The sequence below is a fragment of the Chlamydotis macqueenii genome, chromosome 1 (assembly GCF_036417535.1).
Source record: "Chlamydotis macqueenii isolate bChlMac1 chromosome 1, bChlMac1.mat, whole genome shotgun sequence".
Taxonomy (NCBI): domain Eukaryota; kingdom Metazoa; phylum Chordata; class Aves; order Otidiformes; family Otididae; genus Chlamydotis; species Chlamydotis macqueenii.
Genome location: NC_141556.1, coordinates 713,780 through 738,345, shown reverse-complemented (window position 1 = coordinate 738,345; position 24,566 = coordinate 713,780). Strand labels below are relative to the sequence as shown.

The following is a 24,566-nucleotide window of genomic DNA, read 5'->3' as shown; positions in this document are numbered from 1 at the left end:
ACGTGGCGGGGGGGGCAAAGGCTGGGGGGGCATAGAGTGGTGAAGGGGCTGGGGGGAGGCTGTTGGGGGCACGGGGGAGATGGGGGTGCTGGGGTGAGCCCCCCCAGCCATGGAGCCCCCCCTGCCATGGAGCCCCCCCTCTGTGTTGTCCCCCCGTGCAGTGGCAGTTTCCCCCCTCCCAGCCTCCCCCCCCCAGCTGTGGGACCCCCGGGAACAGCCTTGGCCCCCCCCACCCCAGCGCTGCGGCCCCTCCTGCCCCCAGCCCCTCGCCTCCATCCGCGCCCCCCGCCCCACGGCCCCTCTGCCACCCCCTCCTTCCCGGGGTGGGGGGGGCCGTGCCGGCCGTGGGGCGCAGGACGGCCGCTCGCGCCGGGGGGCTCCCCACCCGCAGGGCTGGGGGGCGACGCCGCCGACCCCGCGGGACCCCCGGGCCTGAATGTATTCGCCCTGCGAGAGGAAAACCCGCGGCCGGGGCGGCTGCCGGGGTGCGGCCCAGCGTGGCAGCGGGCGGGCGGCCGCCCCCGCTCCGCGTGCTGTGCCTGGTGATTTATTTTTGCTTGCCGGCCCCGCGCCCCCCCCACCAGCGCCCGTTCGTGCCCGCACCTCCGCGCTCTGTCCCGGTATCTATCGTACCTCGCACCAGAGGAGCCCCCGGCCGCTGGCACCGTACAAACCCCGGCTGAAGGCTCCCCCCACCGCGTGTCACCCACTTGGTCTTTCAATAAAATATATGCTTGGTGTGACCGCGCCGCCGGGACGCTCTGCGGGGCTGGGGGGCGGCGGGACCCCCAGCGCCTGCCTGGGGCGCGGGGATGGCACCGTGTCCGGGGGAGCGGGGTACGTGGCGTGGCGTGGAGACAGAAGCGTCCGGTGTGGGGACGCAGCGGCACGGGGACGCCAGGCCCAGGAGGGGTGGCTGTGGGGACAGCGGGGTTCCGGGACCCCGGGGCGTGGGCACGGAGCGTGGGGGGCACGGGTGGGCCCCCCCTGTGACCAACACCCCCAGCCCCCAAGCCCCCGTGGCACTGGGACGCCCTGGCCCTGGGGTTCAGCGGTGTCCCCCCCACCCAAAACGCTGCCGCTCGGGCTGCTGTACCTGCCCTCGTCCCCGCTGCCGGCCTGCCACCCTCACCGGGCCCGGCTCCGGCTGCGGACGGTGGCAGCGTGCCACGAGGCCCCGCTCGGCGCCGGTGGCTCTCGGCGAGGCCGTGGCCATGTCTGCCTGGCACGGGTGACCCCGGTACCGTGCCTGGAGCTGGCGGAAGCGGGGCCGCCCCAGTTGCAGCCGCTGCCGCCGGACGCAGGGCAGAAGGGCACCGGCGGTGGCTCCGTGGGGTCCCGGCTCGTCCCGCCCGCGGCTCCGGTCAGTGCTGGGGTGGGCGCAGTCCCCGGGGGCGGTGGGGTCCCGTGAGCGGGACAGAGCTCGTGGGGGCTGCGGCTGCTGGCAAGCGCCACTGCAGACCGCCGCGGCCAGCCTCGCCGTGCCGCTTGCCCACCCCGCGCCCGCGGGGGTCCCTGCAGCGTGACCGGACCCTGCCCCCAGCACGTCTGTCCCAGCGGGGCTCCCGCTTGGCCCCCATCCCACACGGGGTGAGCCCCGGGCGCTGGGGACAGGCCAGCACGGGGAGGGGGGACGGTGGTGGCACTGGTCACCGCGGGGCTGCGAGCGGGGGGTACCCACCGCGCGGTGCCGGCTCCAGGGCCTCCGGCAGAGCCAAACCCGGCCCCGCGGCCCCGGTCCGGGGGCTGCTGGCGCTGAGAGACACCACGAACAGAGCGGAGCTTTCTTATAAATTTATTACATAATAATAATAATAATAATTAATAATAATAATAATATAATATAAGAAACATAGATCTCTGTGGGGTATGTGTATCACAACGTCAAGGGCGGGAGGCGAATGGCCGCACCTCCGTGACTCTGGAGAAGGAGAAATCTCCTCCGGAAATCCATACAAAATAAGGGTGAAGTCAAACTGACCCCCGAAAATTAAAAACAGAACGAAAACCCACAGGTGAGCCCGTCCGGGTGAGAAACAAGAGTGTGGGCGGCGGGCCGCGCGGCGCGGGAGCCGGTCTATGCACATGCAGTGGGCGTGAGGGCGTCTCCGCGGGTGGCACATGCATGCGGCGGCGAGGGCTGCCCGCCGCGGACAGGCGGACCGCCGCGCCGCGCCGCACTTTGTCGCCGGTCGGGAAGGGTTTTGGCTGGCGAGGCGCGTCGCCACCGGGAACAAAGTGCTCAGGGTTTTGTTGTCTCTTCGTTTACAGTCAGAGCTACAGACAGGAGCTGATGGCGGACGGGGGGGTGGCGTAGTCTGGACGAAGGAAAAATACCAACAACTGTTTTTTTTTTTTAAAAAAAAACCCTTCAAAGCAAAAAAAAAAAACCAAAAAAAAAAAAAAAAAAAGTGTATCCCTTTTTACAGAAGGTAACCCAAGTCAGTGAGAAGCCGTGAGAATCACAGTAACGCCGCGCGTGGCCGGCCCCGGCGCTGGCGGGACGGCGCGGCCGAGGGGTGCGGCGCTCGCTGCCGGCCGCGCCGCGGGCTCCGGGGGTCGGTTCCTCGCCCGCTACCGCTCTGCCTTCTCCTGGATGGCTTTTCAAAACGCAACGTCTCACTGGGCTGGAGATGCCTGGAGCGGAGATGCCAGCGCAGCCGGGACAGCTACAGAGCCGGGAAAGCGCTATCTACACCTGCGGGAAATCCGCGGCGCGTCCGCTGGGGAAATAAAAGTAAAGCAGCGGCGGCTGCGTTAGCGGGGTCCGGCGCTGCCGGGGGCGGGCACGGCCACGGGACAGGACCCCGGCCCCCAGCCCGGCCGCCTGGGCGAAGGCACCGCGGCCTGGCCTTGGGTGGGTGCCGGGGCACGCGGCCGCCCTGGGAGCCGGCGGGACCGCGGGGCGCAGGAGGCGCGGGCTGTCCGGGCTGGGGAGGGACGCGCAGGGCAGCTGGAGGGGCTCCGGCACCCGGCACCGAACCGCCCGCGGCCGAGCGTGGTCGCCCTGCGCCCGAGCGCGGTGCTGCCGCCGAAGCCCCGAGCCCACGGGCGCCCGACTGCCATGCGGGCGCGGAGGGGAAAGGGGCGGCGGGGAGGGCGAAGCTGCGGCTGCTGGGGAAGGGGCGCAGGCTTGCGCAGACCCGGGCAGCCCGGGGACGGGGGCGGCGGCGCGGCAGCGTGGTGGGAAGGCGCCTTCTTTCGTGTTAGGCCTGACTGGGACGAGCCGTGGCGCCCGCCGGAGCGGGCACGCAGTGTTTGCCAACACAGGTACGGCTGCAGCTGCTTCGCGGCGGAAGCTGGGGCGCACGGCAGGGCGGCGCGGCCGCCGGCTCCGCCGGGGCAGAGCGGTGCACCCACCATTTCCAGCCCTCGCAAGAGGGTCGGGGGGAACGGGGGCGGGAGGAGGAGGAGGAGGGCTCCTCAGAAATGGCAAGAAGGCGTCCAGCTTTCCTGGTCCCAGACCGAACTTTCTGCAGAAGAGTTGCGCTCTGCAGACTTCTGGCCTCTCGCGGCGAGAGGCGGGTGCAGGCGGGTCTCTCGGTCGCCCCAAAACAGCTGCAGAAGGGGCCGAGACCCGGGGTCAGCCTGCACTCAGGGCTAACACACCGTCCTTCCACCAGCGGCGCCCGCCCCGGGGTCTTGGGGGGCTGCCGGGGTCTGCGCTGCCTGCGGGCGAGGCGGGGAGGGAGCCGGCAGCGCCATGGGAGGTGGCGGCAGTGGGACGCGCTGGTCGGGCCGGGACGGTGCGGGGGGCCGGCGAGGACGAGCCATGGGCCGTGCAGGGCCTTGGCTGTGCCGCGGCGTGCGGGCGCCCGGCGTGCTCCAGGGAACGCTGCTCTGCGTGCCCGCCGTGCCCCCGCAGCGGGTGCCGGACCCGGGGGATGGAGTGGGAGCGGGGACAGCACGCAGCAGCCAGGCAGCCAGCGGGCACAGGACCCCCGTGGCACCAGCGAGCGTGGCCGCGTCAGCGGGAGGCTCCGAGGAACTCGGAAAAGCAGCCAGGAGCGAACAGCCAAGCGCGTTCCCAGGGAATCCTCATCTCCACCGCTCGGGAAGGCGACGGTGCGGCGCTGACACAGGGACGGGCCCCGGCCCATGCGCGCGGTGGCGTCTCCTCAGGGGCTGCGTGGCAGCAGGGACGCAGAGGAGCGGGGTGCTCGCCAGCGTCCCGGGATGCGCGGGTGCTGCTTCGCCGGACACAGAGCCGGAGGAGCGGCACGCGCCCGGAGAGCCAAGCTGCGGCGGCGGGGGAGAAGCGGCGAGCTCGGCTGCCTGGGCGCTGCAAAGCATGCGGGAGGTGCCGGAGGGACGAGGTGTGGGGTGGCCGGAGCTGGGGGGCTCGGGAGGGCGCGAGCACGCCGTCGGGGGACGCGGGAGCGGCGGCGGCAGGGGCTGCGCTGGCAGGCAATCCTGACCTGCGCCGGTGACTCCGGCGTGGGACCGTCCCCACCCGCGCAGGGGGAGCACGCCAGCGAGCCCTTGCGACCAGAGGCTGCCGAGTGACACCGGCGTGGCCGAAGGAGCCCGGGCGATGGAGGGTGGGCGGCGCAGAGGGGGGCTGAGCCAGGGTGCAGGGTGGGGTGGGCACATGCGTCGGCGCATGCTGCTGCACATGCCGCTGGCTGCGGGCGAGGCGTGTGGGGGGGGCGGCGGGGCAAAGGTGCCGGGAGGGGCGAAGGTGCCAGGGACACGGGAGCGGCGAGGGCGGGAGGCGCAGAGGAGGGCGCGCGGCGAGGGATGGGGTGCGCGGCGGCAGAGGGGCGCCGGGCTGGGCTGCGGCCGCTGGCCGGGGCGGTGCAAGGGGCAGGAGCCGGGCTGCGGCGTCCCACCGCAGGTCCCGCGGGGCAGTGGCAGCGTCGGCACGGAGGGGGCCCGGGGGACGCCCGACGGGGCGCGATGGCACACCTGTAAAGCAGGTGGTGGGTTTGGGCAGACGCGATGGCTGCTATCGCCGTTCGGACGCCTCCGGGCTCACCGGGGCGCGAGGCCCACGGCACCGTGGGGCGCGGGCTGTTTGCTCGCCGGGCCGGCTCAAAGCCCCTCGCGCTGTCCCCGGGGCGCCGGCCCCGGCTGGGAGCAGCGGGATGGCGCCCGGGGAAGGGGAGAGACCGCCAGCCCCCGGGGCTCGGCGGCTTCCGGAGAGCTCTGGACAGAGCCGCCCGGGCACGCGCCCGGCAGGAGCTCAGGGAACGGGAGATGACGCCCCGTCCCGGGGAGGGCCCGGTGTGCCGGCACAGGCCGGGATCCGTCCCGGGGAGGGTCCCGTATGTCGGCAGGGGCCCGGGCCCTTTCCCTGGCTGAAGGTTGTACAGGTTCGGAGATGTGTGAGGGTCAGAAGGAACCTCCTTGTCCTTCCCTCTAGCACCAGAAGAGTTAATGCCTTCGTGGGGGACTCGGCTTTTTGGGAACACCGGTCACCAAGCCACCCCGTCCCGAGCCGGCCGGAGGAGCCCCGGCCGTCCCAAGACCCCCGGGCTCTGCAGCGGGAGCCAGCCCGGCCGCCGGACCCGCGCGCCGACCGCTTCCCACTCCCGAGGAGCCGCCCCACCGGGACCCTCGTGCCGGGCCGGCGGTGCCCGCGCGGGGCCGTGCCGGCGGCGGCGCGGTGCGAACGCTGGGCGCGATGGCGGCCGCGGCTCCCTGGGAGCGCAGGCGGCAGAGGGGAGGCGGTGGCGCGGGGCCTGCGCCTGCCAGCGGCGCGGGGTCGTGCGGGGCGGTGGAAGCGCCAGCTGCGGGCGTCGCTGCCTGGGGGGGGTGGAAGACTCGGTGTGTCCCAAAAAACCAAGCGGTGTTTTGTGTTCCTAACTCTTTAAAATCCAGAGTGTCTGACAGGAGCTGTGGGGTTTTTTTTTTTTGTGGGTTTTTTTTTTGTGTTTTTTTTTTTTAAAAAGACTTTCACATTCATTCAGTCAGTCGCTAAAAACTCCCATGGGCCACGGGCGCCCCGGGGAGGGGTGCGGGCACCGCCTCGCCAGCGTCTCCACGAGCCTAGAGATACACAGGTTTAGGAAAACGCTACCAAAACCGGGCGGCTCTAGCTATAGGTATAGATATATAGATATTTGCTCTCTCTCTTCAAATATATAGCGGATTAAAAAGATGCAAAATAAGGATGACTAGGACGGGGCGGGAATCCCGCGGTTCCGCATCGTCTCGTGTGGATCGTCAGCTGCTCTCTATATAAATGCACGGAGATTATACATTATCCATCAACGCGTCCCCCCGAACAAGACCCCCAACCAAGAGGAAATAAAACGTCTCCCTCCCCCCCTCCCCCCAACATTGGCAAAGCGTTTTTCTGCCGATCCCCCGCCGGCCTCCCTCCGACACCCCGAACATGCTTCATCCATGCGCTTTCAGTCCCTCTCACCGGGCGGCCGCGGGCCACGGCCGAGCAGCGGCTCCGAGTCCAGGGCTAGTCTCTCCCGCGGGAATCGCTCCTCCGCTCGCCGGGCAAGGCTGGCTGCTCCGCGGGCGGCTCGGCGCGGTCCGGGCGTCACCGCTGGCTGTGGGGCTGCCCTTCCGCGGAGACCTCTGCGCGTGGGAAGCGTCGGCGGGACCACCCGTTTCGGCCGGCCGCCGACCCCAGCGAGGACATCCTGCGCGGGGCCCGGGCTGCGGCCGCGGTGCCTCCCGCCTGCGCTTCCCAGGGCGGCCGAGCCGCCACCGGCAGCAGCCCCTGCCCTGCTCCCACCACGCCTGCCCGCTCGGGGCAGCTGGGGGTCCCCACGCCGTGGGTCGCCCCGGCCCGCCCGAGACGAGGCCCGGCGGCGGCACGCGCCCGGCGGCACGCGCTCGTCCTCCTGCCGCGCTCCAACCGGCGTCTCCCTGCCTGCCTGCCGCGCCCGGGCGAGGCGGCCGGCACGCGGCCGCCTGCGATGCCCTCTCCCTGGCCGGGCCTCGGCTTCTCACTGCAGCGCGGCCCCGCTCCCCGCGCCGGCCAGGCGCTGCCCTTCGGCCCCTCCGGCCACCAGCGACGCCGCGGGGATGAGCACATCAAGCGATATACAGGCCAGACTCTCTGGGAGGAACAGAAACGAGGGATGTATTTCATGCAACATTCCTTGTCCCGAAGGCGTGGCGGGGCCGGCGGGGCCGAGCGGGGCTCTGCGTGCGCGTGGCACGCCGGGGCGGTGTGGGCGCGGGCGGGAGCCCCTGGGCTCCGCGCCCTTCAGTGCAGTGCTCAGAGTAGAAAGAGAATCAAAGTGGGTTTTATTAGCCTAGTAGAAACCCCCCCACCCCGCGGCGGCTCTGGACGAGGCCGGCGCTGCCTGGGACGGTCAGCTGTCTACCAGCTGCTTGAGCGCCCGCTCAATGTTCATCCGGTGCCCGACGCGGGTCACCCCCAACTCCACGAAGTCCTCCTTGGTGAGGGCGGGCAGGTGCGTGCCCTCGATCTCGTGGTCCTCGAACTTGTCTCGGTGCTCCACCAAGTTGATGCTTTCCAGCCAGTCCCCGACGTCGTACTTGTTCCAGAGGTGGAGGGGCTTCTGCATGAAGGGCCGGGGCGGGTGGAGGGTGTGCAGGGGCGGCCCCGGCGAGGGGGACGGGGACGGGGAGCGGCTCCGGGCGCTCACGCTCCTCACCACAAAGCGCACCTCCTTGGGCTCGTGTGGGATGGAGAGGCTGGAAGATTTGAGGATGGTGGGAGGGGTCAGACCGTAGGGCCGGACGGTGCTGAGGGGCTCCGTCCGATCCAGAGCCGGCTTCACGGGGCTGGGGGTGCGCCGGGTTACGGGGTAGCGACTGCCAGGTCGGACTGTGTAGGTGGTCCCGGAGCTCCGCTGGGAAATGGTGCTGAGTTCTCCTAAACTACTGAAAAGTCTGCAGAGAGAACGGCACAGCGAGAGAGAGGAGAGAGCAGAGGGCAGGGGTGAGGCGGGGGTCCCAGGCACGGGAGCACACACACAACACACGCGGGGGCTGCGGGAGGGCTGGGCCGGCCGCGGGCGGGGAGGGGGCTCTGCCGCGCTCGGGGGCCGCGGCTCGGAGCGCGCCGGGCGAGACCCCCCCGCCGGCCCTGCCAGGGCTGCTCCGCAGGAGGGAGGAGAGGTTCCAGCCAGGGATCGCCGCTTCCCGGCCAAACCCGCCCCAGCTGCCGCGGCTCCGACGCCCGCGGGCACCCACCGGGGAGCAGCGTGGCCGTGCAGCGCACCGGGCGCTCACGAACACCTGCTGCAGCTGAAGGCCCCGCACCGAAGCCCACCGGCCCCACCGCCCACCACGGACCCCACCCCGTGCTCCTGGGTCCCACCGTGGACTTGGAGCAAACCAGCGCGCCCGAGCGTGTCGGCCAGTTGGGGCAGAGCCCCTTCCCGGGACACGAGGGAACCCTCCGGCATCTCCCCACGGCACGGGGTGGGGACGGGAGGACCGTCACGTCCCCCAGGATGGAGGCAGCAGGGCCCGATGGCCACCTGCCGGCGAGCCTCTGCCCGGGGACAAACCGCCCCGCACGCACGGCTCCCTCCTGCCTCGCCTCTGGCCTTCGGTGCCCCCCCCAGCACCCTGAGCACGAAAAAAGAAATGGATCCAAAACCCGAGAGCAAGACCACGGCGCAGGAGCTCTCCGAGCACTGCAAGGCGAGTGGCCCTGGGGACGGCACGCTGCTGGGCCCATCGCTGATCGCGCCCTGCTTTGGGGGCCCTTCCACACGCACCCACCGCTGACCGCGGCCGGGACGGGGCTCTGACCGGGAGGGACCTGCGGCTCCCTGTCCTGGCAGCGGGAGGGAACACAGCACCCTGAGCCCACCCTGGGGCTTCGGTCACCGCTCGGCTCCGAGGAGGGCTCTCCCCTGGGGCCCGCGCCCTGCGGCAGCTCCGGGGCCGGGATGCTCCGGCGGAGAAGGGCTGCAGCCCTGAGCGAGCGTGAGAGGGGAGGAGGAGGAGGAAGGGTGCCCAGCTCCAGGGCTGCGCAGCACTGGGTCGAGGCACGGCTTTACTGGAGCCGGGCAGGTTATTGCTCCGCTAAATCGTCCGCGACTGCTCATCTGGGTCAAGTCACGCCGCCTGGCTTGTCCTCCGAACCGCCAAAACGCAGCGAAGCGCCGCTCGCTGGCGCCCGGACGCGGTGCCGGATACCACAGCAGCAGTGCTCCGCGCCGTCCGCACGGCACCGTGCGGTCCCTCCGCTCCCCCGCCACCCTCCAGCCCTGCCCTCCCCTCCCAGGGCCCTCTGGGAGAGAGATGGATGCTGGAAACCTGGGGGTCCGAGGGCTAACGTGTGCCCACCCCGGACCCACCCTCTGGGAGGGGAGTAAGCACCACCGACTTCTCGGAGACTCGGCTCCGGGATCGGCCAGCGCCAAGATGAGGGTCTGCTCACAGCCCGGGGGCCTCGGCGCGTTCCCCCTGACTCATTTCCCCGCCACCTCGGCACGGAAAGCGAGGGCTGACAGCGCAGCACGGCGAGGGATCGCACCCGGGCAGCTCCCTCGGCACGGAGGAGGAAGAGCCGAGTGACCTTGAGGGCTGCGGGGCGAGAAATGATGACAGCGACAGCACGAAACACGGCGTCCTGCCCAGGGCTGGCAGAGGAGCTCCGTGCTCCGCGGGCAGGGAGGAGCGGAGAGCGAGCTCCGGCTCCGCTGAGAGCCCCAGGGAGGGAAAACCCCGCACGGCCACGGAAAGGCGAAGGAAATGAGGTGTGCCTTTCCCATTTGAAATTCTGAGCGCAGCTCTGGCCGCTCACGCTCCAGGAAGGCAAATGCGAACGGGAGCGGCCGCAAACACAGCAGCCGGAGTGCCGAAGCCTTGCCCAACGCGCCCGGGGTGGGTCAGAGGGGGACGCTGCTGGCAGGGGCCCGAGAGCAGCAGGGAGCCCTAAGCTGGAGGGACGGGGGCCCGCAGCAGCCCGTCAGCCGGCGGTGCCACGCGGGCCTGCCTGGGCACGGCCGCTCCGCTCACCGCTGCAGCGCACCGGCCGGCTCCGCGCACTGCGCCGCTGGCAACGCGCCGCGGGCTCCCAGCGCCCTCAGCAGCGCCGCTGCGGTGCAGAGACCCACCGTGCTGGGAAGCTGACGTCGCTATGGCCGTCAGCCCATTCCTTGCGCGCAGGCGCTCCGTCCTGCCCAGTTTTCCACAAGCGGCACCTTAGCCGCGCGTCCCTCCAAGGACGTGCACGGTGCACAGCGACGATGTCCGCTCGGAGGGGTTTTCCTGGATCACTGCTCTTCACTGCGGGTTGGCGCTGGCACGCCGCGGGGAACGCACACAGAGACGTGCTGCAGCCAAGCCGGGGCCGAGTGCTGCTCCGTTCAGGATGCTGCTGTCAGGAGTCCAGCTCCGTCAGGTCTCGGGAACACTGCGGCATTCTCCACGTCTCCTTTAAACTGGGGAGTTTAATTACACGAATGGAACGCTTTCTTCATTTTCCACTTCTGCTGGTGCCCCAGCCAGGCCTTGGAGGCCCAGCAGCCCAGACATGGTGGGATTGGTTTCTCCGGGAGTTGGAAGAAGCCATGGCAGCTCTAGTCACCGGTGCAGGGCTGCCTTCGAGCTTGTCTTCTCTGAAGACGTGACATCCAGGTTCTGGCAGCTCTCAACCCCTGTCCGCAGAGCTCGGTGATGGCCGTTGGTCAGCACCAGCAGCAGAATCACAGAATCCCAGAAGGGTTTGGGTGGGAAGGGACCTCTAAAGCCCACCCAGCCCAACCCCCTGCCAGGAGCAGGGACATCTCCAACCGGATCAGGTTGCTCAGAGCCCCGGCCAACCTGGCCTGGAATGTTTCCAGGGATGGGGCATCCACCGCCTCTCTGGGCAGCCTGGGCCAGTGCTCCACCACCCTCAGTGTAAAAAAAAATCTTTTCCTTAAAGTGGATCGGTTGCCTGGATTGCTTCTTCAGCGCGGCCAGAAATCCTGGCTCAGCCTTTTGAGATGCAGATCCGTGCACCATGGCACACGCTGGAGCTGACTGGAATTGGCAAAGAGGGGGAGTAGGTCTCATGGGAAGCTGCTCGCAAGTGAAGAATCAGCAGTGTGATGAAGAGGGAAGTTCTGACCAAAGAAAGGGATTACGCGTTTGTGGGACAGCTAATTAAGGCTTCTGGGAATACTGAAGGCATTAAAAAGCAGATCTCTGAACGAGCCGCTAATGGATGAGGATTCTTCCTTTGAACTCGTAGCTCAGCCCAAATTTCTTCACGAGCAGCAAAGGCAGGGACAGACTCAGCAACAGCGGCAGCGCACGGCTCACCGCTCCGAAGAGAAAGGCTGCACGTCTGCTCGGCACGTCCTTCCCGTCGCTGCTCCTGGCTGCCAGGCGTTTTCACCCCAGCCTTCAACAGCATCTCCACGGCTTTTCGTCGGAGCTGCGGGAAGGACTGGCCTCCCGCGATGAACAACCCTCGCTCGCTGAGGAGCGAGACCCGGGACCGCTCCCGCGATTCTCCATCTCGTGATTCTCGGGATTCAAGGCTGCGGTGCGGAGCTGGGCGCTGCCTGTGACCACGGCCAGGGCTGGAGACTGACCCTCTCTGCCTGAAACGCCGACGGACGCTGTGGGGCTTCCCGCCTGGAACGGTGCACGCGCAGGTGAGAGGAGACCTCCTCAGCTCCCATTCTGAAAGGCGTTTCTCCTCCGGAATTGTCCGATGAGAACGGTCCCTGACAAGGGAGGACGCGGGGAAGAGCGTGGAAAGGAAAGAATGTCTCTCTGGGCAGCCCCAAGCTGCGGCAATAACACAACTGCCACGCAGGACACAAACTGGCAGGTGCTGCGCGCTCGCACACGCCGCCCTGCAAGGGTGAGGGCACGGCAGCTCCAGCTGGATGAGTTTTCCAGACGGGGAAGGAAAACCCTTCTTCCCTCAGAGCCGGGGGCTGTGCCCGGCCAGCGGAGCCCCGGGCCGAGCAGCTGCCATCCCTTACAGCAAGCCTGAAGGCTGCCCCACGGCGCGCGGGGCTTATCTGAGGAGCCACTGAGAACAAGGCTTCCACCGAAGGCCACCCAATCTCCTGCGGTCCTTTCTCTCAGGACTCCGCTAGTGCGGCCAGCGCTTTCCTTAGGGAAGACAGATCTGGCACTTCCGAGTTCTCCTCTTTCACCACAGACAAAGGGATGCTGAGAGGGAAAACGATACGGATACACCGGCAAAACCGACGCGGGTTAATGGCACCCAACGTGCTGTCCCTCCCGAAGGCAACGCGGTGACCAGCGGCGCCGGGAGGGCTGGCGATGCTGAAGCAGCACTGGAGGAGCTCCTCCTCTGACCAACACAGGAATGAGCAAACCAGGGGAGAACCGGTAAATTCGGTAACTCTACGGGCTGCTGCACTTCTGTGTGGAGCCTCCTGAGGAGAAGTAAGCACAGAACCTACGGGCAGCGCTGACACGAGGCCCTACAGATCAGGCAGCGTGGTCCTGCGGACCACAGTCCGCACGGATCGGCCACCTCAGGCACAGCTCCTGTGGTCGGGGACACGCGGGGCTGGCGACGCACGGCCAGCTCAGCACAGCCCAACACGTGCAGCCGCTCCAACGCTTCTGCAAAGAGCTCTCACAGGGGTCTGACGCCCCACCAAGGGGCCCAGCCCTGTGCACTAAAGCTGTTTTCCGAACGCAACCGACGTGCTGCCCCAGCACAGAACAACCAGCCCGTACCTCCACGCGCAGAACAGCCCCGCTGCAGCGGTTCAGACCAGTGTGCCGCCCGCCTGGGAACCCCAGGTAAACTCCCCAAATCCTCAGATCCTGCCGTGACACTTCCCGTGGAAAGGTACACGTTCTGGGGAGAGCGCAGAAGCTGGACGCCTCCATACCCCTGTTCCGAGAAGGATGACTCCTTTCGACCGGACCGCAGGTCTGCTTGGCGGCCGCCGCGAGAGCCAAGAGGTCAAGCGGATACCCTGTTAACGTGGCGTCTGGGATAACAGCCCGCCGGCGGTGGGCAGGAGAGCCTTCCAGCCGTGCCGGGGCAGGAGAGCCTTCCAGCCGTGCTGGGGCAGGAGAGCCTTCCAGCCGTGCCGGGGCAGGAGAGCCTTCCAGCCGTGCTGGGGCAGGAGAGCCTTCCAGCCGTGCTGGGGCAGGAGAGCCTTCCAGCCGCGCCGGGGCAGGAGAGCCTTCCAGCCGCGCCGGGGCAGGAGAGACTTCCAGCCGTGCTGGGGCAGGAGAGCCTTCCAGCCGCGCCGGGGCAGGAGAGCCTTCCAGCCGTGCCGGGGCAGGAGAGCCTTCCAGCCGCGCTGGGGCAGGAGAGCCTTCCAGCCGCGCCGGGGCAGGAGAGCCTTCCAGCCGTGCTGGGGCAGGAGAGCCTTCCAGCCGTGCCGGGGCAGGAGAGCCTTCCAGCCGTGCTGGGGCAGGAGAGCCTTCCAGCCGCGCCGGGGCAGGAGAGCCTTCCAGCCGTGCCGGGGCAGGAGAGCCTTCCAGCCGCGCCGGGGCAGGAGAGCCTTCCAGCCGTGCCGGGGCAGGAGAGCCTTCCAGCCGCGCTGGGGCAGGAGAGCCTTCCAGCCGTGCCGGGGCAGGAGAGCCTTCCAGCCGCGCCGGGGCAGGAGAGCCTTCCAGCTGTGCCAGGGCAGGAGAGCCTTCCAGCCGTGCCGGGGCAGGAGAGCCTTCCAGCCGCGCCGGGGCAGGAGAGCCACGAGGCACTCGATGGGAGGAGGCCGACCGGGGATCTGCAGGGGCTTCACCTGCGCTGGCTCTGCCGGGGTTCCGCTCCCTCAGCCATCAAGAAGGAGGGAGCTCAGCATCCCGAAGGCAATCCCTCTCCTTCTCCTTCCCACTGCCTTGTTATGGCAACCAACACGTTTCATCGAAGCCTACTATTTGGCAAGTGGCAGCCTGGGCCTGCAGCCACTGGCCGGGCACTCAGCAAAGCAGTCGCCATAACACCACAGGAACATCCCATCTTCAAGGAGGAGGATCCAAGGAACATGAGACTGGCCAGCCTCACGTCAGCTGCTGGGAACACGGTGGAGTAAATCATCCTGGAAACCATTTCCAAACACACTGAGGACGAGAAAGCGATCGGGAGCAGGCAGCTGTGAAGCTGTTGGAGACGGTCCACCACAGATGCTGAGAGGGCTGGAGCAGCTCTGCTGTGCGGCCGGGCTGGGAGAGCTGGGGCTGCTCAGCCTGGAGCAGAGGAGGCTCCGGGGAGAGCTGAGAGCGGCTCCCAGTGCCCAAAGGGGGCTGCAGGGAAGGTGGGGAGAGGCTCTTCAGCAGGGCCTGGTGGGACAGGACGAGGGGTGATGGTTTTAAACTGGGAGAGAGGAGATTCAGACTGGATGTAAGAAATATTTGACGCTGAGGGTGGTGGAGCACTGCCCCAGGCTGCCCAGAGAGGCGGTGGATGCCCCGTCCCTGGAAACATCCCAGGCCAGGTTGGCCGGGGCTCTGAGCAACCTGATCTGGTTGGAGATGTCCCTGCTCCTGGCAGGGGGTTGGGCTGGGTGGGCTTTAGCAGCCCCTTCCCATCCTCATTGCTGGTTTTTTCCCTCTGGAAAACAATTCCTCGACACTGACAATCGCTCTCCTAGCTTCTGACGCCCAGCAGCGGAGCTGCAGTCCGGAATGAGGACCGGAGAGCAGGAACGTGCCAGCCCAGGAGCGGCCTTTCTGAGGAGCCTCCAGCACGGAACGGGCACAGCTCCCTCCAGCCAAGCATCGCAGAGCCGGAGCACGCCGCGCAGCTCCAGTCCCGCCGCGGCCTCTGACCACCGGTAACACAACAAACCACGGCCGATCCCGGCGAGGGGGATGCAAAGGCAGCCGGAGCATCCCTGCGCGTCTGCACATCCAGCAGCTGGACTTGGGAAAAAGCCAGCCGGCCACGAAAACCCGGGAGGTATATTCCCTTTTGTGCCTCCTCAACGTCACGTCCCCTTCCTGTTTCACACCTCCCTTTGTTCCTCTCCCTCCACAACGTCCCTCCGCTCCCCGATCACACCTTGCAGCCAGAGCAGCAGCCGCTCCCGCTGCTCACTGCTGGAGCATTTTTGGAGCATTTTCCCCCGGCCTCAAGAGACTTAACCGACCTGCCCGGCCCGCTGCCCTGTCCCACAAACTTCAGCAGGACCTGAACAGGGCCACAACAGCCCGTCCCATCTCCGAGCTCCCGGCTCAGCCGCAGGCGCCCGGCCCGGAGCCCAGCGCCCCTGCGCTCAGCAGCCCTGGCACAGAAGGCGACGATGGGCCGGCGAAAGGCACCGGCTGCGGCACGCGATGCCCGGCTGCCGCTGGGCCCCAGCAGCACCCCAAGGCTCAGAACTGAGCTCCTGGCCCCAAAAGTGCCCAGAAAAGGAGGAGCTGGGACTTCTCCCGCTTCTCGTTCCCTGCCGGTCTCAGGCGGGCTGGGGGAGGGCGTGTTTGTCTTTGTTTTTCCATCCGCAGTTCCCAGCGCTGAGCTCCGGGCGCCCTGGGGACCCGGCGGCGCGGCCCGCGCGGGGCCGTGCGTGGCGAGCCGGCACCGCGGAGGAAAGCCAGTCGGGGGTTTCTACATTTCAGGTGACAAATGTTGCAGGGGAAAGCGACCGCGGGCTGCAGCGAACACCTGACCCTTTGTGCAGCTGATGGGGGGACGCCGGCCCGTCAGGGTTCCAGGCGTGGTGACACAGAAGGTTAATTAATGTACGGGGTCGGAAGAGAGATAATTGCGAGCACAGAGCCACCCCCACGCTGCCAGCCAGTACCCGTGCGTCTGAAGCGATAGTGCCTCAGGTCTGCTGGAAAACCGAGTCTGCGCGTGTGCACCCCGAGAATACGGGGGTTGTCGCCGTCCCTCCCTTCGGGGAATTCACTGTGAAAACCTGAGCGAAGAAAACGTCAAAGGTGCTCAGCAGGCCCCCCGAAACCCAGCTGGGATGGCAGGGCCAGGCTCATCACCGAGCCTCACGGACCAAGACACCAGCTAAACCTGACCGTAACCTTAACCCTGACCTAACCCTAACCTGTAAGCCTAACTGCTAACTCTGATCCTAACCTAACCTCTAACCCTAAACCTGACCCTAACCCTAACCTAACTCCTAACCCTGACCCTAACCCTGATCCTAACTCTAACTCTAAACCTAACCCTAACCCCTGACCAAGGGCTCCGTCCGCCGTGGGGCGGCGCGCACGGGCAGTGTGGGGGGCACGCAGCCCACCACTGCACCCCGAGCACGAGGCCGGGGCCGCAGCCCCCGAGGGCACCAGCCAAGGCTCAGCCCCGGGCACCTCGGCAGGGCCGTGCTCCGGGCTCCAGGGCCGGACGGGGCGGCTGCGGCTCGCGCTGGGAGCCGGGCAGAGCCGCAGGGCCGCGGGCGAAACAATGTCCAAAGCCCTCACACAAACAGGGCAGCGCAGCAGAGGGGACATCAGCTGACGGCCAGGGTCACGCAGCGGTGCTGGACGGGAGCAGGCACTGCCATTGTCCGAAACGCCGGCTCAGCGGGACGGGGATGGCCGGCTCCCATTCAGCGCCGCCAGCCACCGGCCCTGCGCACTCGCTGAGCAGCTGGGGCGTGGGGCAGCGTCCTGGCGATGCGGGGGCAGCGGACGGACCGAGCAGACCCAACCCGCCCCGTCCCGGGCCAGGCGGCACAAAGCCTGGGACGAGCCACAGGCGGCCGATCTCCCTGGGTGCACCCGAGAACGCAGCTGCTGCGGCAGGAGACAGGCATGGAGACACGGGCGTACGCGATGGCGAGGACCCTCCCGCCGCCCACCGGCCGCAAACGCAGCGAGGCTGTGCAGAACCCGGGGCACGCGTCTCACCGCCCAGCGCCGGTGCAGCGGCACTCCGTCTCCGGCCAGGCCTCGGGACTCCGGACCTCCTGCCCCACCAGAAGGGCCGAAGTGGGCCAGGCGGCTTCCCCGTCTCCCACACCTCGGCTCACGCCAGCCCCGCGCCGCAGCCCGGGACCAGAGCGGAGCCGACCCCCGGGCGAGGCATCGCACGGCCGTCGATAAGCGGGACGGCAGCACAGCCAGCCCAGCCGCGGCGCCGGGCGTCCGGCGAGAGGAGCTTCCTAGCGCTGCCGTCCTGCTCGCCCCGTCCGGCTGGGCACCGGGAAGGGGACGCAGACTGGGGAATTCCGCACTTGGCGGAAAATGAGCAGGAAAATCAAACATGGGAGTGCCCAGAGCTCTGCGGGGCTCTGGGGCTGCGCTCGCACGTGGAAGTGACACGGATGTGGGCAGCGCGTTCCGCACACACTACGGCTAAACACAGACAGGACGGACGGACAGACACGGAAGCGGCACCACCGAGAGCACACAGCCGGCCATGCGCGCTGGGGAAATTCCTGGTGGGCACCCGGGCCAGGGGCACGTGCCGCAGCCCAAACCCCGCTGAGCCCCCTCACTTCCCTGGGGACGCCGCACGTCACCGGCCGTGGGCCCGCAGGCCGGAGCCCCTGCGGCTCTGGGGGCCTGCGGGAAGGCAGCGCTGGCCCCCGGTCTCTTCCAGGCCCACCCCCCAGCCCAGGACGGCTCTACGAGCTCGGGGAGCCAAAGCTGGAGCTGCCACCTCCTCTGTCCCACAGGATCTGTGCTGCGGGAGGTGACCGGGGGACACCCCACGGACTGCAGGGAAGGGGGACCCTTGGGCACCACTTGTGTGAGGACCTGGTGGGGCTCAGAAAGGGGGCAGCCCCCTCCTCGCTGGGGTCCCACCCCATGGGGCGCTGATGTCCCCCCCAGGATGGGGGCACACAGTCTCGCCCAGGCCAGGCACGAATCCCACGGGAGCCCGGGGGAATTTCCTCAGCGGTCACCTCGGAGCAGCAGCACACGGCACCACAGCACAGGACACGGACATGCTAGCGGGGCACGCCGGGGCGGGGGGGACACGCACATGCCACGGGGCACGGGAGAGCAGGGAGCGGGAGCGGCAGGGGCGCGGGGAGACGAGGTGAGTTCGCGATGGGATGAGAACATGCTCACTTACACAGCTCGCCCACCCTCCGCAGGCCAGAGGCGGTTCTAGACAGAGCAGCGCGGACATGCAGATGGAGAGCAGGAAGAGAGGCAATGAGAGAGAATGTTAGCTCCGGTCCGGGGCGCCGGCGACATGGAGAGAGAGAACGCACGTCATCGCGCCGCACGGGGCCGGCCACGCCGCGAGGCCTGGGGGCTCCGGCGGCGGCGTGCGCGGCACAGCCGTGCCCGGGAAAGGCCTCGCCATCCGGGGCGGGCGGCCGAGCCCCGGGCGAGCGCTGGGGAAGGGGCGACCCCGGGGGCGGTGAGGGGACCCAGACGTGGCCGACGCGGGGCTCTGGGGCCGGCGGAGGCCAGGACGTTCCCCGCTGGTTGTGTTCGTGCGTTTGCCGCAGGGAATGAGCCGTTTGCAACCACACGAACGGGACAGCCAAAGCCTGGAGGGTTCGACAGCGCCGTCTGTGCGGCTGGAGAGGGGAAGGGCACAGGAGGTGGGGAGGAAACAACAGATGCATGAGAAAAATGTCCCCCAGCAAGAACAAGAGCGAGTGGCAAATACAGTTCAGCATCTCCTCCGGCTTTACCCCGCAGCTGGGTGAGCGTCTGCGTTCGTGCTGGTGAGATCCGCTACAGCGACAGGGCGGTGAACCAGTTAGTGCTTCCCGAGGGGATAACCACAGCTGGGACGGGACGGAAGTTTGCCCTGGGCTGGCAGGGGAAAAAATTCAACATTTGCTCTCCAGGGAGCAGGGGGGATGCAGCGCGGATACCCCTGAGAGGCCCTGCACCCGCTGCCCCGCCGGGCTGTCTGACCCTTCTCGTGCATTGCAAAAATCCCTCAACTGTGGCGCCGCGGGGGAGCGAGGCCTCGTCCCAGCCAGCCGACGCGGCCCCTTCCCCCGGGCAGAGACCCCCCGTCTCCCCAGCGGGGAGCGGCGGGCTGGCCGGCCGAGGGGGACGCGTGGTTATCCCCTGGGGAACGGCGGCAGCTCCAGGGACGGCGTCCCGGCTGTGCCGTGGTGACACCCCGCTGCACTCCAGGAGTGACGTAGAAGAGCAAGAGGACGTCTAAACGCGCGGGACCGCGCTCCCTCTCATGCTTCTCCACACACGGGGGCCTCGGCCTCCAGCTGTGGGTTTTCCTGGGCCATTTTACAGACGGTGCTGTAGCTGGACTGCGGGGCCTTCAGCCGTGAGCTCTCACCCACCCGCGCTCCGTCGTGGAGCCGGGAGAACTGGGCGTCAGTAAACATCTCCCACAGCGAGGGTCTGGCAGCATCGGTGCAGCAAGCCTGCTTGCCCTCCTCTGATCTCTCCCTCCCAGGAGGAGGAAATTCAGGGCTGGCATCCACAGGAGACCTTCGTCTCCTCGTGCGCCGCCCCTGGGACTCTCCCGGCCCATCTCTTCCTAAGCTCCGGCTGAGAGCACGCGCACCGCGGCGGCACGCAGGCCTCTCTCTGTGCGTTTGCTTTGCCTCCTCTGCTGCCAAAAGGACTGAAATTTGAATGGTCCCTTCGTATTTCCCCGTACGAGAGGAAAAGCCCTTTTTTGTGCCTTCCTAATCTGCTAAAGCCCTGCAGGAACGGTCCGCGGAGCTCTCCTGCGCCTGGGTGATAAAACCCACCGCATCGCAGGACCTTCCCTGGGCAAGGCTCAGCAACGCGTGAACCCCTCAGGCTTTACCTCTCCCACTTTCGGGCTCTTCCCACCACGGGCCAGACCCCGCCTCACGGCTCTTCCCACGTCTCGCTCGGGACAAGCATGAGGCAGTGGCGGCTTGCTCTTCTACTCGCTGGCGGGATGTGGGATGGGCGGTGACCAGTGGATGTTAGTGAGCGATGAGTGAAGCCAGCCGTGACATGGACGCATGCTGAGCGCTGCCACCCACCAAGCCCCTGTCTCCTTGTAGGCAACGCACATCGGCATCAAAGCCAGAGCCCCCGGCCAGCAGCGGCCGAAGCGCTGAGCTGGCGCTGGAGCGGGGCGTTACCCGGGATGGAGGGCAGCCTTTCCCTGCCACAGGTGCTCTCTCCATCACTGCGTTTTCACAGCAGCCCCTAGAAAGCCCTGCCTTCCCAAACGCCCAGCCTCACCGGCTGATCTGTGCCCTCCCACGCCTTGCTGGCTCCGTGGGAAAGCCGCAGCGGTGGACCGGGCCCAGGAGCGCCCCATCCCCAGCTTGACATCCTGCGGCGAGCACTGGGAAAGTGCCATGGCAACCAGGAGGGAAGAGCATCCTCCGGCGTGGCCGCCAGCAGCACACGTGGCAAGCCCCCTCGCCGCCCGGGAGCCCCCGCCGCGGTGCCGGGGCCTGCCACGAGCAGAAGCCTCCTCCCACGGCGAGTCCGTGGAGCGAGGGACGTGTGGTTTATTTTACAGTTACCCACAGAGACGCATGAAGCATCTTCTCCGTCCAGCTGCTGCAGGGAAGCAGGCGGAGACCTGCCGAGCCTCCGTCACAGCACTGCAGCTTTGCCTTCCTCTCGGGGCTGCGTGTGGCTCACGAGGAGCGGTGGGGGCCTCGGGGCAGCGCGGGGGCTCCCAGCTGGGTTTTGTGGCCGTTAGCAGCCGGGCTGTTGCAGGAAGGGCTCCGGGGACGCCCCGCTTGACGTCCCCAAGGGACGCTGCTGTCGCCTGCGAGGGGCTTCAGCCTCCGGGCACGCGGAGGCTGGGGGCTGCCCGGGACCCTGCACTGGGCTGTGTGGCCTCCTCCTCCCCAAACCTCCGTGCGGGACAAATAGCACCCGTCGGCCCCGCGCTCCCCGCAGGGAAGGCGCTGAGAGGCGCGGGGCTCAGCTGCCCTCACGGCTGCCGGTCCCCAGCTTTTCGGCAGCTCTCCGCGGGCAATCCCCTGGCCTGGCCAAAGGAAGCTCAGCGCCGCTCTGTGCGCGGGCTCGGGCGCCGCGAGGAGACAAAGCCTACAAGGAAACAGGGGGTTGTGTCCGCAGCGGCTGAAAGCTCGCACAGAGATGGCACACCGGTTACTGGAACAGAATTAATTGGTGAGTTGATATAGAAAGAGGTGGCTTTACCCTAGGAGCCACATGCCCAAAGGGCTTATTTCTCTTCTCTCTCTCTCTCAGATCTGTAGAAATACAAAGCAGTTGTGGGTTTCCAGAACAGCACCTGAAAAACTCAGTTTGCATCTACAATTCCGCTTCACACGATACATTGGGCACGTTGGGCTGCTGCGTAAGGACAAACAAACACGCAGACAGACAGACAGACAGACCCACCCCCTCGGCAAGGCACCCTCTCACGGGGCCCTCGGCGGCGTGAGCTGAGCCCGCACCGGACCTGTGCTGGCACCTGGGATGCTCCCGGCTGGAGTCAACCCCAGCTCGCAGAGCTCCGCGGGCTGGCCGGGCACCGCCGGAGCCGGCAGCGGAGGTGGCGGCCGAGCTCTGAGCGCGCCTGCACGCAGGGAGGAGTGACACAAGCCCGCTGAGGCCGGACGGCCACGGCCATCACAGGAAAGGGGACAGCGACAAGCACGCCACCTCGACACGGGTTGCACATATAATGCGTGAGTCACGCTGAAGCGCGTGAGCCCAGCCGCTGGCGCTAACGCGGTTCTTCAGCTGGCATCCGCATCGCTGGCTCTGACTCACGGGGCCGCTAATCAGAAACGCACACTGCTCGTTAGTCAGCGTCAGCTTTATTGTGGGGATGGCTGGCACACAGCGAATGCGTTCTGGGGTTCAGCGGCACCTCTGAGCCACGGGGCCCTCGCGCTGCTCGGCCTCAGCGGAACGGCCGCTCTGCCTCTGCTGCTGCACGCGCTCCGCCGGGCGGCTGGGAAGCCCAAACCGGAGCCGCCTGACCGCCCTCCCGCAGCTCAGCTTAGCAAAGGCTACGGCGGGCCGGGGCAGCGGGTCTCCGAGGATCCCGCGCACGTTAAACGTGAGGAGAGCTGGCGCCGGGCTCACGGCAGCCGTCAGAGCCGGGCTGCGGCCAGGGGAGCTCCCAGCGGAGCAGCGTTCCTGCGGCCCCAGCTCAAGGGCACCGCTTATTCCCATGGGAATGGAAGCTGTCACCACGCTCAGCCGTCACCGCCACCGTCTCAGGGAGCACTGCGCAGAAGGCTGTGTCTCAGCCGTGTCTCTGCTTCGGGAGCAGACCCGTCCTCGCCACGCTCAGTGCAGGCCGGGCACGCAGGGCCCGAGGAGCGGGGAGGAGGGAACCGTCTATCCATTGCCTTAACTCTGACCTCACGTCCCCACTCGGTATTTCTGGGCCTCAGCCCCTCCTGTGACATGTCCTCCTGCGGAAGGCTGCCCGGGAAGGCGCTCCAGCCAGCGCTAGTTACGGAGAAGGCGGCTGTGTCTTCTGCTCCCGGGGTCCCCGGCCAGGACCCTCACAGACCTCTGCAAGAGAAACGCTCCAGCGCCTGCTCTGAGCCCCCGTGCGCGAGGAGCAGCCGCCTGCTCTTCGGTGCAACTGCTGTAAATTCAGAATTTGAAGTTCTTGGGAAGACACCGTGGCGGCGAAACGCCGCTCCGCCAGCTCGGGCAGCTCCTGGCAGGGCGCCGGCGGCTCCAGGGATCCTGCTCGTGGTCCCCGTGGCCCTCGGGGCTGCAGGATGCCGCTGGCTCTAGGTAAGAGCTGCAGCTCGGCTCACGGCCCGTGCTGGAGCGGAGCTACGCGGAAGGACAGGCACGGCTGCAGCGCAGGGCGGGCCGCGGCCCTTCGGCCTCCGGCTGCGGCATCGCCCGGGCTCTCGCGCCGCTGGGCCAAAGGGGTGCAGCACCCCGGGGGACGCTCGGGGCCGTCCCTGCCGGCAGCGGCGAGCAGCCAGCACCGGCCCCCGCCTCCTCCGCAGCACCGCTGCCTTCAGGGGCGGCCGTCGTGGGACGGTTAGGTAACGTCGTCCTCAGGCCAGGCCCAGGGACGGGGAAACGTGTCCTGAAATGGGTCGCTCAGCTTATCTAACGGCTCGGTGCATTATCTCCTGAATTTACAGCAATTTCACAAAAGAGAGGAATTTTCACAATGACTGACATCATTAAATATTCTATCGACAGCTGACTTCCCGGGAAATATTTCAGGTCTTTGACAGCAACCGGGAGCACAAAAGTTTGAGAGATGCAAGGCCGTGACTTTCGGAAAAAGGAATGGGAACGTGTAACTCCGCAGGACAGCCGAAAGCGGCACTTGGCGGCAGGGTGGGCACGGAGAGGAGGACGGCCGGTGTCACCTCACCGGGCGGGAGCCGGGAGAGACGTGGCGCGGGAAGCGCTGCCTGCGGGAAGCAGCGGAGCGAAGGGGAAGCAGCGGGGGAGGTCAGGAGGGGGTCAGAAAGGCAGAGGATGGACGAGGGGCGTCCCCAGAAATGGGGGCACCCGCGCATCTCTCAGCCACAGGGACACGGGCGGCGGGGGGCACGAGGACAGGCAGCGGGGGCTGTGTTCGGGCACCACGTGGAGCCACGGGCGCTTTTTGCTGCTGGAGAGCAAAGGGGGTGCGGGCGGACGCCCCAGAGCCCCTCACCAGCCAGGCGAGGGAGGGCCGGCGGGCGCCAGAGCGGGGCTCAGTGCAGGGCCCGCTGCCGGGACGCCGTGCGCGGGCGCCGTGAAGGGCTGTCACGCCAGCAAGGAGATGCACAGTCAGCACTTTTTAAGAAGACGAGGCCTGGCGTGCCCGATTTCTGAAGGGTCCCCAAATGCAATCAAGCTAATTGCCTTCAGCTGTCCCCCACGCCGCCGCTGGGAACGTCACCAGCCGGGCTGGCGCCACGCGGACTTGCGACCCATCGCTGCGATCACCTGGTTAGAAAAACCTTTCAAGAGAAGGGCCTCCCTTAGCTCCGAGCTAACCGGCACCTCGCTGGCCCGGCCACCACCGGTGTCACCGGCGGGACCCGCTCGCCGCGGCTCTGCTACCGTGGGAGGTGTGCCTGCGTCCTGAACGGGCAGCGCGAGACCGGGGACTGGGGTCATCTCCTGCTGGAACGTCAGCTTCGGAAGCCTTGTGAGGGTTCGCTCTCAGACCTCGGGCTCTCATTTGCAGTTTTTGGTTTGGTTCAGTTTCACTGTTAGGTGGGGACGCTGCGGTGAAGGCGTGGGGCAAAGGGGGCCGGCGGCCAGACCGCACGCCGGGTGACGGCAGGTCGGTGGGTGGCCTGGCGCGGAGAGCGGCGCAGGGCAGCGCCAGGGACACGGAGAGGCCCGTGCGGCTCGGGGAGCGTGGCCGTCACAGCTCCAGCCTGGGAGAGGGAAGCGGCGTCTCCCGAGTGCCGCGAGGGATGAGGGAAGCCCAGCACAGCTTTGTAACAGAAAGGGGCTCCCGCGTGTCCTGGGGTCCCTCTGCTGTCACCCTTCCCGTCCTCTGGGCCGGCCGGGCTGCGCGCAGGAGGGCTGGGAGGCTCCACCACGCCTGGGCGCTGCATAGACACCTCTGAGCCGGCAGCCGAGCCGCCCACCCTCCGGCACGCAAACGTGCAGGACCCAGGACGTGGCCGCGGCCAGCGCCCACGGGAGGGACGCCCGGCTGCACCCCTGCCCGGAGCCACGCGCAGCCCCCCAGCTGCACCCTCCCAAAACTCCTCCCCGCAGGTCCCCAGGGCTGGCTCGTTCCAGAAACGGCCCGAGCTCGGCCCCAGCGAGCAGCGAGCTGTGCGCAGCCGCTGACGCAGCCTGACAGCGCTGGGAGATCCGTGGGGATGGACAGGGGAACACACGCTGTTGTTCATCGTCAGGAGCGCCCG

General features: G+C 67.8%; 1 protein-coding gene across 2 annotated transcripts in view; it reads right to left on the bottom strand.

The window, feature by feature from the left end:
* Positions 1-7,025: 7,025 nt before the first annotated feature.
* SHANK3 (SH3 and multiple ankyrin repeat domains 3) overlaps positions 7,026-24,566 on the bottom strand; it is a 330,415-nt gene continuing 312,874 nt past the window's right edge. For both annotated transcript variants that reach the window (XM_086743634.1, XM_086743643.1), the window contains one exon: positions 7,026-7,827. In XM_086743634.1, coding sequence (XP_086599760.1) covers positions 7,284-7,827 — 544 coding nt within the window. In that variant the 3' untranslated portion in view covers positions 7,026-7,283. The remainder of the gene's footprint in view (positions 7,828-24,566) is intronic.